Genomic DNA, 12,829 nt, shown 5'->3' with positions numbered 1-12,829 from the left:
GCGCGCCCCGCGGCCCGCAATCATGGCAGCCGGCGCCTCGGGACGCAGCGGCCCAGCGCGCTCCGGCCGCCGCCTCGGTGCCAGGGCGGCCCGGCGAGCAGGGGCCGGGGCTCGCGCCCGCCCGCCCCCCGCCCCCGCAGCCCCCGCAGCCCCCGCAGCCGCGCAGCCCCGGGGCGCGGAGCCGGAGGCCGGCGGGGTCCTCGCCGCGCGGTGCCCCCCGGCCGCGCCGGCTGGCGGGCGGGGCCGCGGGCCGGGGGCGCGCGGCGGGGAGCGCCCGGGTCGGCGTGCCCGCGGGGGCGCGCACGCGGGGCTGCGGGGCGAGGCGCGGGGCTCGGGCGGCGAATCCGCTGCTCGCGCCGCCCGCCCCGCCCGCGCGCGCCGGGCCCGGGAGGAGGGTGCGCGGCGGAGCGGGAGCGGGAGCGGGAGCGGGGGCGGGGGTGGCGACCGGGGAGGGGCCGCGGCCCGGCCTCGCCCGCAGCGGGCACGGCCAGGGGCCCCCGGAGGCCTCGTTGGTATTCCGGGCACAGCCGAAGCCTTGACCTCCCCGCGGAACAGAGGCGCCCGGGCGCGCGGGCACGGCCGCCGTCCCCGGGAGGTCTCTCCCGGCTGCGGGGCCCGTAGGCGCCTTGCTTCCCCCCCACCTCCCCGTCCCCTCCTCTCCGGGTCCCCCGTGCCCCCTCCCCCGCCCCGATCCGGCGGCGAAGGGGTGGGCAGGGAAACGCGCTCTCTGGGACAGGTGCCAACTCCGAGACAAAAGACATAAAATAGGCGGCAACGTGGGAAGCGCGGCCGGCGCGCTCGGGCGGGGACGGAGGCGCCGCGGGGGCCGCATCCTCGGTGCCGACCGGGGAAAGTTTGGGAAGTCGCCGCGGCCGCTTCGCAGCGGCGGGGGACGCGCGGGCCGGGCCGCCCTCCGCGCCGCGCTCGCCCTCTCCGCGCCGCTGCTGAATAATTCATGGCGCGGCCGCCGGCCATTAGCATGCACCGGGCGCGCGGCGCGTCTGTGCCAAGCCGCCGCCGCCGCCGCATTCGGCGCCCGGGCCGCGCCAGACGAGCGGCCGCGCGGCAGCCGGGCCCGCGCCGTCCCCGCGCCCGCCCGCCCGCCCGGCGGCGCCCATTGTGCCCGGGCCGCGCCGCCCGCCGCCCGCCGCCCCGCGCCCGCCCGCAGCCCGCAGCGCGCCCGACGGCCGGCTCCGCAAGTTGGGGCCCGCGCCGCCCGCCCGCCCGGAGCTCGGGAACTTGGAGAAAGTCGCGGGGCGCTGCGGCCCGGACCCCCGCCGCAGGGCGTGGGCGCCCCCGGCCCGGCGCGCTTTCGGTTTCGCCCCGGACAAAGGTCCCCCGGGGCGCGAGGCGCGGCCGCGGGGACCCGGTGCTGCCGGCGGCTCCCCGGCCAGGTCCGCTGGCTCCTCTCGGGCCGGCCCGCGTCGGGAGGGGACGGGCGGCGGGGCCTGGCGCGCGCCTCTCCCGGCCGTCCGCGCCCCCCAGCCGTCCCGCCCTGCCCGAGTTGCGGGAGGTGGCACCGCGCGCGCAGGAGGCCGGCGCGGGGACCGGGGCGCACGCCCGGGGCCTGGGCCGAGCGGGCAGGACCGCGCAGCGCCCGCCGCGTCCAGGCGCGTCCCTCCGCCAAGGGCAGGGCGGTCGACCTGCGTGTCCCGGGTCCCGGCCGCGTTGCGTTCCCGGCGACTCCCGAGGACGGTAAGTGCATCTCTCACTTTCGCTACTTAGTGACTATTTAAATATTAATGCAGGGATTTCTAAGAAGAGCCTGTCGGGCAGGCTTCCACCGACCCCACCGACCGACCGACCGACCCGACCGGGGAGGTTGCCCTGGAGCCCGAAGCCTGGCCAGCTTGGCGACACCCCCACGGCCGGCCGGCATTAAAATGCGGGAACTTGTTATTTGTGAAATACAGTTTCAGATCTCAGGTGTGTGCGCCCCATTTGCGGGAGAGAATCTGGCTGAACACGGAAAACAGCGTTAGCAGGCACCTTCGACTGAATGGGGGAAAAAAAAAGAAAGCGTCTGTGTGTAGGTTTGATGTGTTTGGAAGGATTATCTGGGAGCTACAATCCCTTTTTGAAAAAATAGACCTCTTTCCTATTCCCTTTCTAAACCAGCAAAAGCGCTGCTTCTTTTATTTATTTTATTTTATTTGTCTTATTCTTATTTTATTTTTCTGCTGGTCAAGCATTTATGGAGAGCCGATTTCAGGGCCCGCAGTCAAGCGTTGGCCGCCCCTGGGCCGGTTGAGTGAAAGGCCCTTGTGTGGAGGCTTTTGTTTATGGTGGCATAAAACGAAAAACAACTCATAACTTTTCGTAATAAATCCCCCTTTATAGGTGGCTCACACACAGGCCCAGCCGGCGGCCCTGGGGGAGTTTGTGGGAAGCAAGAAATGGGTGAAGGAATGCGCGTTTGCCGTAATTACAGGGTTGTAAGGTAACGCCGAAATTAATTTCTTCAAAGTTGGGTTTCAGAAGCCAGGGCGGTCTCTGCAGGCCAGCACCATCTTCGTTTTATTTTAGTTCGTTGGTTCTGGCCATTTGGGATTTTAAAACGCATGTTTGTACTCGTGTGTACCTATCCTGTTAAAGTGAAACCCATCCCAGGGTGGGGGCGGGCGGGGAGAGGAGGCCGGTGGCGGGATTAAGCCCACTTTTTAATACCATCGTATCACAGGTGCGATTTCCCCTTTGCTCTCCCCATCTTATTGATGTGGTTTGGAGAGCCTTAATGGGTGCTTTGACCACAAAATAATGGGCTGGGGGTGGGGGTGCTGTTTCCATAACGCCCCAGAGTTGTGAGCTGGCACCTAAAGGCCGTATTTCCGGGAACGTGGACAGGGGCCTGAGTGGCCCAGGCCTGCCTCATGACAACCTCTCCCCAGGCTGCCTGGTTCCCTAGAGCCCAGGGAGGAACCCAGAGGAACGAGGAGACCATTTCAGTAAGACCTAGCCAACCCAGGCGCAGAGACCGAAAGTTTGCTTCGGTGCTACAGAGCACACCCGGCCGCTACCCGCTGCCCCCCCCACCCCCTGCCACCTCCCCACCTCCCCCATTTTCAATTTTGATTTATGACTCCTGTATCAGAGGCAGTTAGCAGACCTGAAACCCGGGTGGGACATTCAGGAGGCATCTCGGGAACGGGGGTGCAGCTGCTGAAGTCGTTGCCACTCGAGCCGGGAGCTGTCGCTTGGCATTGGCAGTGACCCGGTTAGAAATCGGAAGAAGCTCAAGTTCCAGCTGACCGTCGCCTGCAGAACGCGGGAGATGTTTTCCCTGGGTGCAGGGATGACCTCTGACATACCTCGTGACAGGCAGGAAGGTGTGGCATTCTGCTGATCCCCAACGAGGGGCAGCCCTGGCTTCTTCTCCCTAGGCCGATGGGAGCAGGGAAAGGCCTGAGGGCCTGAGAATCCAGGGAAGCACCCCCAGGGTCCCTTAGTGGGGAGTTCCCGGCTCCGGAGGCCCATCTCCCCGGCCAGAGTGTGCCCCTGGCACCTGGAGTGTGATCGGGTGGGGAGTCCCTAGTAAACAGTGCCGCCCCCACCCCCTGGATGGAAGCACTGCCTCAGCACCAACGCTGTCCTGTCCTGCCTTTGTCCTTCGTACTTGGAGCCAGCCCAGTCCTAGTGGAGACTTGGGCCCCCTGGGGCTTCTTATCGTGTCGGGATATCCCATCCAGGCAACATTTATTTTTGAGGACATGCACAGCAGAGTCGAGGTTCTGAGAAGGAACTGGTGCCTTGTCTTGGGTTTGTCACTTCTGGATTTAATAGGAAGAATGTGTGAAGCAGGGGGACAGGGTCTTATGGACTGGGGTGGGCTAGTGGGAAATGACCCTGGAGTGTCTGCTTTTGTTTTAAACCAGGGTCAGCCCCCGGGTCTTTCCTCGCCTGTGCTTGGGGCCGAGTCATGCCCAGCCTTTGGCCACTTGAAGCCCCAGATCCTGGGTGAGGGGTCTTCAGGGTGCTGATGGGGCCCGGCAGCTCAGCACAGGCAGTGTGGCGAAGGGGCCCTCACTGTGGCCAGGTTCCTCTCACCACCTGAGCAGGTGCAGGTGGCAGTTTGCTTTGCTCAGCAGGAACAGCAGGGAGCCGCGGCAGGATCACTTTCTGGGTCTGTGTGATTTGCCCCTTGATGGGGCAGTCGATGAACCGGGCTCGCTTGCACCTATCCTCGGGAGGATTCTGGGGCCTTCTCTGCCCTGGTGTGGATGAGGCCTGCCTGGAAGGCCGTCCCTGGGGTTCAGGGAGGGTCCCCAGGGCTTTGCCTACCCCGGCAGGCACTGTTCCTGAGCGAGTCCTCCCCGGTGTCCAGGGAAACCCACGTGTGCCCCTAGTGAGGGACCGTGTTTGGGGAGGGAGGGAGGCCCTTGCAGGCCAGCCAGGAAAACGTCTTATAACCATCATGCTGGATTTTCGTTGGGTTTAGAGGGTGAACTTGCATGTTTGGGGAGAATGGAGAATATTGTCGTAGGAACCCCACGGACCAGGGGTGTCCTGGCTCACGTCGGGCAGCTCCCAACCCGGCTCCTGCCCCTGGCTCCCTGTGTGACCAGGGACAAGGCCCCTCACCGCCTTGGGCCTGTACTCTGAGCCCTGGCACCAACCTCGGAGGGTCATTTGGAGTGTCCAGCCTGCGTTCTTCCTGCGAAGCACAGTTCCTGGCGCGTGGCAGGGACGCCATAAAGCGTGCTGCTGTTGTAAATGGTAATCGCCATGTTTATTGCTAGAGATTACTATATTTTTGAGTTTCTAAGAAACAGTCCGGTTTTGGTTTCACTGCAAAGGATGCCTATGAGTTTACCCCCCACGCCTGCGGCCCCCCTGCCCTGCAGGCAATGGTGCAAGGTGAACTTTGATATTTTCTATCAGGTGGAATGCCAGGAGCTTGCAAAGCCAGGGCTTCCCTTGTCACAGGGACTTGGCTGGGATGCACTGGGTATACTAGATGGGAGCAAGGCCTCGTGAGGTCCTGGGACGTGGTCACCGAGGAAGGAGTAGACTCCCCCCACCCCCAGAATGGCACTTGAGGAGCCCACTCAGGTGCTGACCACGGGGTCTGACCTGTGCCTCTCACCTCTTCAGGGTCCAGGGGTGGGGTGGGGGTTAAAATTGAGGGCAGGACATCACCACTTGGGCATCTAGAGTGGCCACACCAGCTGGCAACTCGGGTGGCAATGTGGTAGGAGCGTTTCACCACTGGCGAGCTAATTGCTCCTTGGCCGAATACAAGCATACGTTGACCAGAACGCTTCGTCGAGGAGACTCTTACCTCTTAGCTGATGATTCAAGAAGACCCAGCAAGACTGCCCTTTCTGAAAACATGCTATTGGGACAAGAAAGGAGCCCGGGCATCGGCCTGGCTTGCTGATGTTATGGAGCAGAGGAAAGAGAAAATGCAACAACTGTCTCTGAGCAAAGACAATGGATCTTTTATATGAAATACTTATTTCCAGGGCTGACCAGTGTCCCGTTGGCTGAGATGGTGGAGCTCGAGTTTCTGGGTATCACAGGCCCTGAGAACCCAGTCAGGGATGGAGATTTATAGAAAGGGAGAAAAGAAAGTCCCCTGACCCGTGGTTCTTGGGAAATTCAGTGGGAACGTCTGGCTTTCTTTGTTGAGTGGAGGCTAAACTTTCTCAAGTTTAATTTTTTCCTTCTGTGATCTCTTTCGCAAGACTGCGGGGGCGCGTTTGCAGGCACCAGAAAGGTAGCCAGGTTTCCAGGTTTGAGATGGTGACCTGGATGGGCCAGGCCCGATGGGCTTTTGTCTGCTGGGGGGTGAGGGGGAGGGCAGGTAGTCCCTCCTAGAATGGAAGTGAGGAAAACCCAGACCATAAGAGGTGACCGCACCATCGAGGGCGATTTCGGACGGTATTTGTGACTCTCTGGGGCCCTTGGCTCCTCCCAGAGCCCATTGTCCGATGCATTTGGGTGCCGTGTGCAGGTTATCAGAGAGCCTGGCCTGCCGTGGTTAAGCCACACGCCAACCCTCAAATACCCTCCCCGGCTGGAGAGAGGGTGTGTTTGTAACTCCTGACAAACGGGCGCAGAGCTAGCACCGGATGGATGTTTTCTGAATTACCAAAATGAACAGAATTCCACTCTGAGGCTTATTATCCACCAGCCATCTCCCTCTTGCCCGCTCTGCTGTGGTAGATAGCGTTCAACCCCGATTCCTGCTAAATCCACGGCCTGGCTTCGGTGCGGCCAGGAAGGCACCCTGAGAAGCAGGGCCCGGCTCCCAGGCTCACGTCAGGGACTCAGAGGAGCTGATCCAGCTGGGGCCCGAAGTGAGTTCAGTGTCCTCCTGGCGCTGGGGGGACGTTGGGAAGGCTGCGGTGGATAATCGGCCTGGGATCCCTGCCAGCTAAGGGGGTCCTCAGTCTGGACACCCCTGCGAAGTGGGTGAGGACAGGGGAGGGAGTGGCCCCATTCGGGGTGAGGGATGAGAGTCCCCTCCCCGCCAAGCTTCTCCTTCACCCAGAAGTCTTTGTTGGCAGATGATGATGTTTGGCTTTCAAAAATGAGGTTTCGTTTTTTAAAGCTGCTTTTATGCGGTTTCTGTTTTTGGTTGTTTGGGTTTTTTTGTTTTGTTTTTTGCCTTTTTTTTTTTTTTTTTTTTTTTTATCCTGGAGCCGCTTAGCTGTGGCCTGTTTAACCTGCCCACCCCCACCCCCCTCCCCGCCAAAATGCAATGAAGAGAGCACTCTTTTGGGGGTGACCGAAACAGCATCTAAGGCCACGGGTGGATTTGGTAAAATCGAGGTGGAAAAGACTGGAACGGTGTGTCATGAGGCAGAAAAAACCCTCTGACACAGGCTTTTATTCACGCAGTGGGGGCAGTTTCAGAAGTAAACGCCCTAGGGTCTCTGAGATTCTGGATGGCAGGCTTGTTTGCGCCGGATTCTGGACGGGTCAGAAACCCGCGTGGCTCCAGTAATCCAGCCCTTGAGCCGCCAGCCGGGCCTGCTGCTCCGTCGGCGGCGGCTGAGAGGTTGGTTCTCTGAGTAGACATGTGAGCAGCAGAGGCAATGATTATTATTGTGGTTGGAAATGTGTGCATGGCATTTACAAAGTGAAACAGCCTTCCTCTTCTTCTTCTTCTTCTTCTTCTTCTTCTTCTTCTTCTTCTTCTTCTTCTTTTTTTTTTTTAAGCAGTGATAGAATTTTCCCTTAAGAGTAAAAAAGGAACGCTGTGCCTGATGCCTTTGGCTCCTAACGCTGGGGCTGGGTTTTTTCGGTGAAACGCCCTTTCTTGATTCTGGGATCTCAGATGGCAGGAAGAGCATTTAGCTGAAATATTTACCTGCTGATTTGGGGCTCTTAAATCTCAATTCGCCTTTCATGTGTTTAACGGCGATATTTACATTCAAATCAGCCTTTTATAATTACATTTTAAATTATAATAAAATGATGGTGCCGGGCTTCAGTCTCCCTTACGTTTTTTAGCAGAGAGACGCTGGCACGAGTGGTGTGCGGGTGCTGTTGGCGTGCGGGTGCACATCACATCACCCGGAGCCGCCTGGGCTTCTGGCCCACGGGGACTTGCATGTGTCCTGAGCATGTCACGGGCAGCGCGTGTCACCTGTGGAGCCCTCCCCGCCCTGCCAGGAGGAGGACTTGTGTCTGGGGATGCTGGTCCTGGCTGACACAGCGGCGATGCTGCCTAACCTCACGCCGGAGGGTTCCAGCCCAGAAGGGCCTGATTGGGCCCTGCCACCTGCCAGAGGTGCTGTGTCCTGAGCCCCACGCTGGGCTGGAGGCCCTTACCTCCCGGGCGGCCGGCTGGCACAGCAGAGGCCGCTTCTGCTGCGTGATCGCGTGTGCGAGGGTGCGGTGTGTGTCGGGGTCGTGCCACCTGCCGCCTCCCGGCCGTGACCCAGCTACCGCCTGGTGTCCTCTGTCAGGGGCCAGCCCCAAAATGGCCACCTGGTTTCCAGCAGCCTTCCCCGTGGAGCGTGGGGAGACCCTCTCCTCCCGGGGGCCCGGCTGTTGGCAGCTGTGCCAAGCCGTTCCTGGAATGGAATTCCCGGCGTTCCTGGTCAGGCGCGTGGCATCGGAATCCTACCTGCTTTGTCTCTGGCATCAGCTGGCGGGCTGGTCACGTGGTGGTGTGCGTGAGACCAGAGCCCGAGGACCGGAGGGCCCCTCCTGGGCGGCCTCCTTGTCGCTCAGTCGCCGTGCCGGCCCCCCTCCTCGGCGGGCACGACCGCATCGGAACCTGGGCTCCCGTCCCCCGCTGCTCAGGCGTCCAGACGGCCCCTGACCCCAGTCATCACCGACAGGAAGGCCTGCGAGCGGGACTGCAGGCCCAGCCCGGCCACTCCCTGTAGGGCCGGCCCTGCCGGCCGGGGCCGCTGGCCGGGGGAGCCCCTGTGTCACACACACAGCCCTGGGGCTCAGCCGCCGCAGGGGCACGGGGCCTGGCCACATAAAGGGCTGAGGGACAGACGCAGGCAGACGGTGCGGCCACACAGATGTGGCCCGGATGCCTCCAGCAGGGGACAGCCAAATGTGATCAGTCTCCAAATAAAAGCACCACGTGAACCCCTCAGGCCGCTGACGGGGCAAGGGCCAGGGCTGGGCTCGCTCCACCTTGGGGCCGAGGGGGTGGCCAGGATTGGCTTTGGTGGCGGCTGAGAAAGTGTGGGGCCGGCCTGGACTCTGGATGCCCGTGCCCCCCTCGCGGGCAAGGCCAGCAGCTCCTGGGTGCCCGCCCCTTTGTGTGCATCTTTCACTCTATCATCCGGTAGCCCCCGGCGGTAGGAGCTGTTCTATCCCCCATTCCTTCTGTGGATGGGGAAACTGAGGCCCGGGAGCTGGTGTGGCACAGGGTCGGGCAGCCACGCGGACACAAGGCCGACCCCGAGCCCTGGCGCAGACTCCGGGCCCGAATGGCACGGCCCCCCCCGGGGGGGCATCCGCTGGAACGGGCTCGCGGGGAGGCCGGGGGCCCAGGGAGCTGTTGGGGGGGGCCCTCTGCCGGGGAGCCCGCCGGGCGCTGGCCACCGCCACCCTGCTCCTCCTTGGGCCAGCGCGGGAACAATGCGGCCTCTATGCCCGGAGCGGGCCCGGGCCGCCCGGACTGCGGAGCAACATGGCGCCCAGGCCGTGCCGCCTGGCCCCGGGGAGGGCTGGCGCCTGGGCCGGGCCTGGGCCGGGCCGGCTCCCCGGCCTCCTCGGGCCGGCCGCTGAGTGGCCAGCCGCGCCTGCCGCCTCCGCCCTCTCCCACCTCCCCCTGCCCGGTGGTGGGTTCGGGGGTCCGGCCCACCCGCCTCTGCCACGTCTGCCATCCTCCCGGCACCCAGGAGCATCTTTCAAAAATTCCCGGTGGGCGGGGCCGAGCCGCAGCGGCCGCCTCTGGCCCCCCCTCCCCGGGCAGCCAGTGCCAGATGAGAGCAGGAGACAAAAGTAGCATTTTCCTCGTCCTCCTGGGCTGGCAGCAGAGCCTCCCCCAGCACCACTTGGCTCCTGGCAGCCCTGCCTCCGGGGGCCGGGGTGGCCGAGGCCCAGGCCGCGGCGGCCGAGACTGGGGCACCGATGGCCGAGGGTGGCCGGGGAGAGCAGGACGCCTGCGGGCCCGGCGGCATGGGGCTGGCACCTGGGGACGGCCAGCAGGCCGGCGGGACCCCTCACCCCCCGCGGTGCCCGGCCTGGCCAGGGGGCACCATGGGCACGTCCTTGCGTTGGAGAAAGCTCCTCAGCCTCCTGCACCTTGGGTAAGTCACCTTCTTCCCTTCTCCCCGGCTGGAGACAAGCCGATGGCTCTGCCATCTTGTGCTGGGTGCCTGTTACGTTTCCTTGCCTCTAATTGGTTATCCGAAATTCAAAATTCTATTTCCGACCCCCCCCCCCCACACCCAATCTTCAGTGAAGTAATAAGCCTTTCCAAAAACTGCAGGGAAAATGCAGAAGCCAAGCCCATTTATTTTTAAGATCCAAAGCTCTAGGCTTTGGGAATCACAATAAAAATGAATGTTTGTTATTTCACAGTAGCCGTGTGTTCAATTATCATTGGAACGAGTGTTTCAGGAGGTATTAATAGGCACGGCCTGCTCGTTCCCGCTCACTCGGATTGGTTTGTCGTGGGGCGCCTCGTTATTATTATTACTGTTGTTGTTAATATTATTATTTTAATTTTTGGTGGTGCCAGGAGTGGCAGAGGGAAAAACACCAAGGCGCCCATGCTCCTCCCAGCAAACTCCTCGGCAGGCAAGGCTGGGCTGGCACACGGGAGGGTGGGTTCTGCATTGAGAAACAGAGGCCCTTTTATTTTATCCGGCATCTTTAATGCTGCCATGTCCACAGTTTAGGGATGCAGTTCTTTTCTCCCTTTCGTTTTATTTTATTTCGGGTGACGGCGGCAGGGGGGGGGGGTGGCCAGGAGAAAAAAGAAGGCTCTTTTCGGCTCCCGGCTCAGTATGGGGAAAATCTTTTAGGTTGTTTTGTGCTTTGTTTTTTTAAACACTTATTTAAGCCCGGGGATTCCGCCTAACGGTGCCATGTCCAGCTCATAACCACCCTGCCCACAGGCGGTGCGTGGGGTGCACGTGGGCACGTGCAGCCCACAGACCCTCGGGGGCCCCGAGTGGTCCGGGGCCGGCCTGTGCCAGATGCCGTCCCGGGTTCCCATCTGCAGGACTGTGGGCCGAGACACTGGGCTGTCCAGGGCCTGAACCGGGGCCAGCGGTGGCAGGGAGGTGGGAGTCCCTCGAAGACCTTTGCGCCCCCAGACCACGCTGCCCCTGGGGTCCCAAAGCTGAGCTCTGTGATTGCCCGAGTTTCTCAGGCTGGTCCCTGACCCTTCAGAAAGGCTGAACCTTTTCATTTAAAAGGTGGATTTTACAGAGTTCAGCTCTGACTTACCTCCATCCTCTGGCAGGCTGACAAAAGCGCCCACAGATGCAGCCTGGTTTTCCCCCCATGTCTGAGGGTAGCAAGGGTCTTGATTTATGGAATATGGAAAATCGGGCCCAGAAAGTTCTAAATTGCAACCGAGAAGAAAATTCTCCCGTAAATACATCTTTGTTTTCCTAATTCGGAGGCGTCAGGCCCTGTCTGTGTGGGTCTGAGCAGCCGGCCGGGGCAGATACCACCAAACATGAAAGTGAGCTCAGCTCACACAAGGACTATCACGGCTGCTTTTGTTCGTAGATTAGACAGCAGTCGATACTGGAGGTTTGGGGCTGCAGAGACAGGCGTATAGAGCAGAGATAATTAAAACATTTTCATGATTGTGACAGCCACATTCTGCTGCTGCAAGCTGGAAGATCGTTGTACCCAAATATTTAGCAAGCACCAAATAAAACATTGGTGACAAAATACAAGTAATAGGAAAAAAACCAGAGTGTCATAAATTCTAAAGTGAAAGAGTCCAGAGTGTGTAGAGGTGGGTAGGGGAAAGGAGGGGCCCTCATGTTTAAAGAATTTATGCTTTAATAGCTGCCTGTGCCTCATCTCCAAAAATTTTATTTTTTGGTCGAATTCGTGTAGGTGCACAGGCCTTTAATCCTAAATCCCGAAATGATGGTCACATTTCCTGAACACGACTTCGTCGTCGTCTTTTTGGAGGTAAGGGCAAGTAGCATAAAATCAATTAATTTCCATAAATGAGCATTTTCATTCTAAATTAGTAATTTCCACCGAGATCATGTTCACCTAATGGGTGTAATGTCTACGGATAACACATTTTCCAGCACACACCTTATAGAGCTGGGATGCTTATATGTGACCAGTTACCATATTTGTTTTTTAACTTGGGCTGTGACATTCTGCTTCCCCCCCAAATCAGGAAAATGCCGTGGAATCTTTTGTGTTGTGATTCAGACAAAATATCAGCGTTCTCCATGGCACTTGGTACTTCTCGGCAGGTTTTTTTTTTTAAAGAAAGTACCACGCATAGCAGTTTTCACATCATTGCTTCTATATAAATTCCACTATAGACTGAAATTATACATTCTCACAGCACAGATGGGCTGGTCTGTCATTACGACTGCTGGGTCCTTGTTGGAACACACAGCATATTTCAATTGTGGAGTTGACAATTTCAAAGACCTGAGGTCAAAATAAACAAGTTGCATTTGTGTAGAAAACAGTCCTGGGATCCTCTAGTCCGTCCCCTGAACAACTCGGTAGAGGAGCAACCATCACTTTCATTAGATTAGAATTTAAATGTCGGTTTTCATCTTTGCCTTTGAAGGCTCCGAATGCCCTACGTTAGAGGACCTGAAATGTTTTAATTAATTACCAATTTTTATGCTGTTTGGCAGCTTGGACAGTGTTAACCCTAGATTTAAATCCAAAATTGCGGGGTTTGGGATTTGAAATCTTTGAGATCTTCATTAAATCTCTCGCTGTTCTTGTGTCGGCTTACGTAAAATCGTTTTGAGATGTTTATGAAAAATCAGATGACAAATATTTTGTGTGGTTTAAAGGTGCGTGTAAATATACCCCTTCTCCTCCTGCCTCCAAAAAAAAAAAAAACATTCAACAGGTAAATGACAAAAAGTAGCTGTAAACTTAAAAAAAAAATTATCTCACCGAGATAACAAGGTGCAGAATTTATTGGCTATCATCACGCGTGAGGACAGAGAAGTTTTACAGCCACAATAATTTGCACACGGCAACTGTTTATTTTGTGAATTTGCTCACGTTATGTATGATGTAATCCTTTCAGAGAGTGATTCCCCACCGCATGCCACCCCTCCCCTCATTTTGAAGTGATTGCTTCTGCTTGTCCTGAATCCCGGATGCCTACTTTCTGTGCCCTGCTCAGCCTCTGGGGCCACCTTCCTGTACCCGGGCCGGTAGCCTGCACTCG

The 12,829-nt window shown here is 59.0% G+C and overlaps 1 protein-coding gene across 3 annotated transcripts in view; it reads left to right on the top strand.

Annotated features, from left to right (window-relative positions):
* Positions 1-1,217: 1,217 nt before the first annotated feature.
* The window catches only part of LOC112935828 (uncharacterized), a 42,212-nt gene continuing 30,600 nt past the window's right edge, over positions 1,218-12,829 (top strand). For 2 of the 3 annotated variants that reach the window (XM_072742599.1, XM_072742598.1), the window contains exon 1: positions 7,679-11,580. In XM_072742599.1, the coding sequence (XP_072598700.1) occupies positions 8,904-9,944 (1,041 nt within the window). In that variant the 5' untranslated portion in view covers positions 7,679-8,903 and the 3' untranslated portion in view covers positions 9,945-11,580. Of the gene's footprint in view, positions 1,696-7,678; positions 11,581-12,829 lie in introns of those variants that run through there. The other variant, XR_011997989.1, reaches the window with a different exon arrangement.

The sequence above is a fragment of the Vulpes vulpes genome, chromosome 16 (genome assembly GCF_048418805.1).
Source record: "Vulpes vulpes isolate BD-2025 chromosome 16, VulVul3, whole genome shotgun sequence".
In the NCBI taxonomy this organism is placed as follows: Eukaryota; Metazoa; Chordata; class Mammalia; order Carnivora; family Canidae; genus Vulpes; species Vulpes vulpes.
Note: the sequence above shows the minus strand (reverse complement) of the source record. Positions and strands in the feature narration are given on the sequence as shown.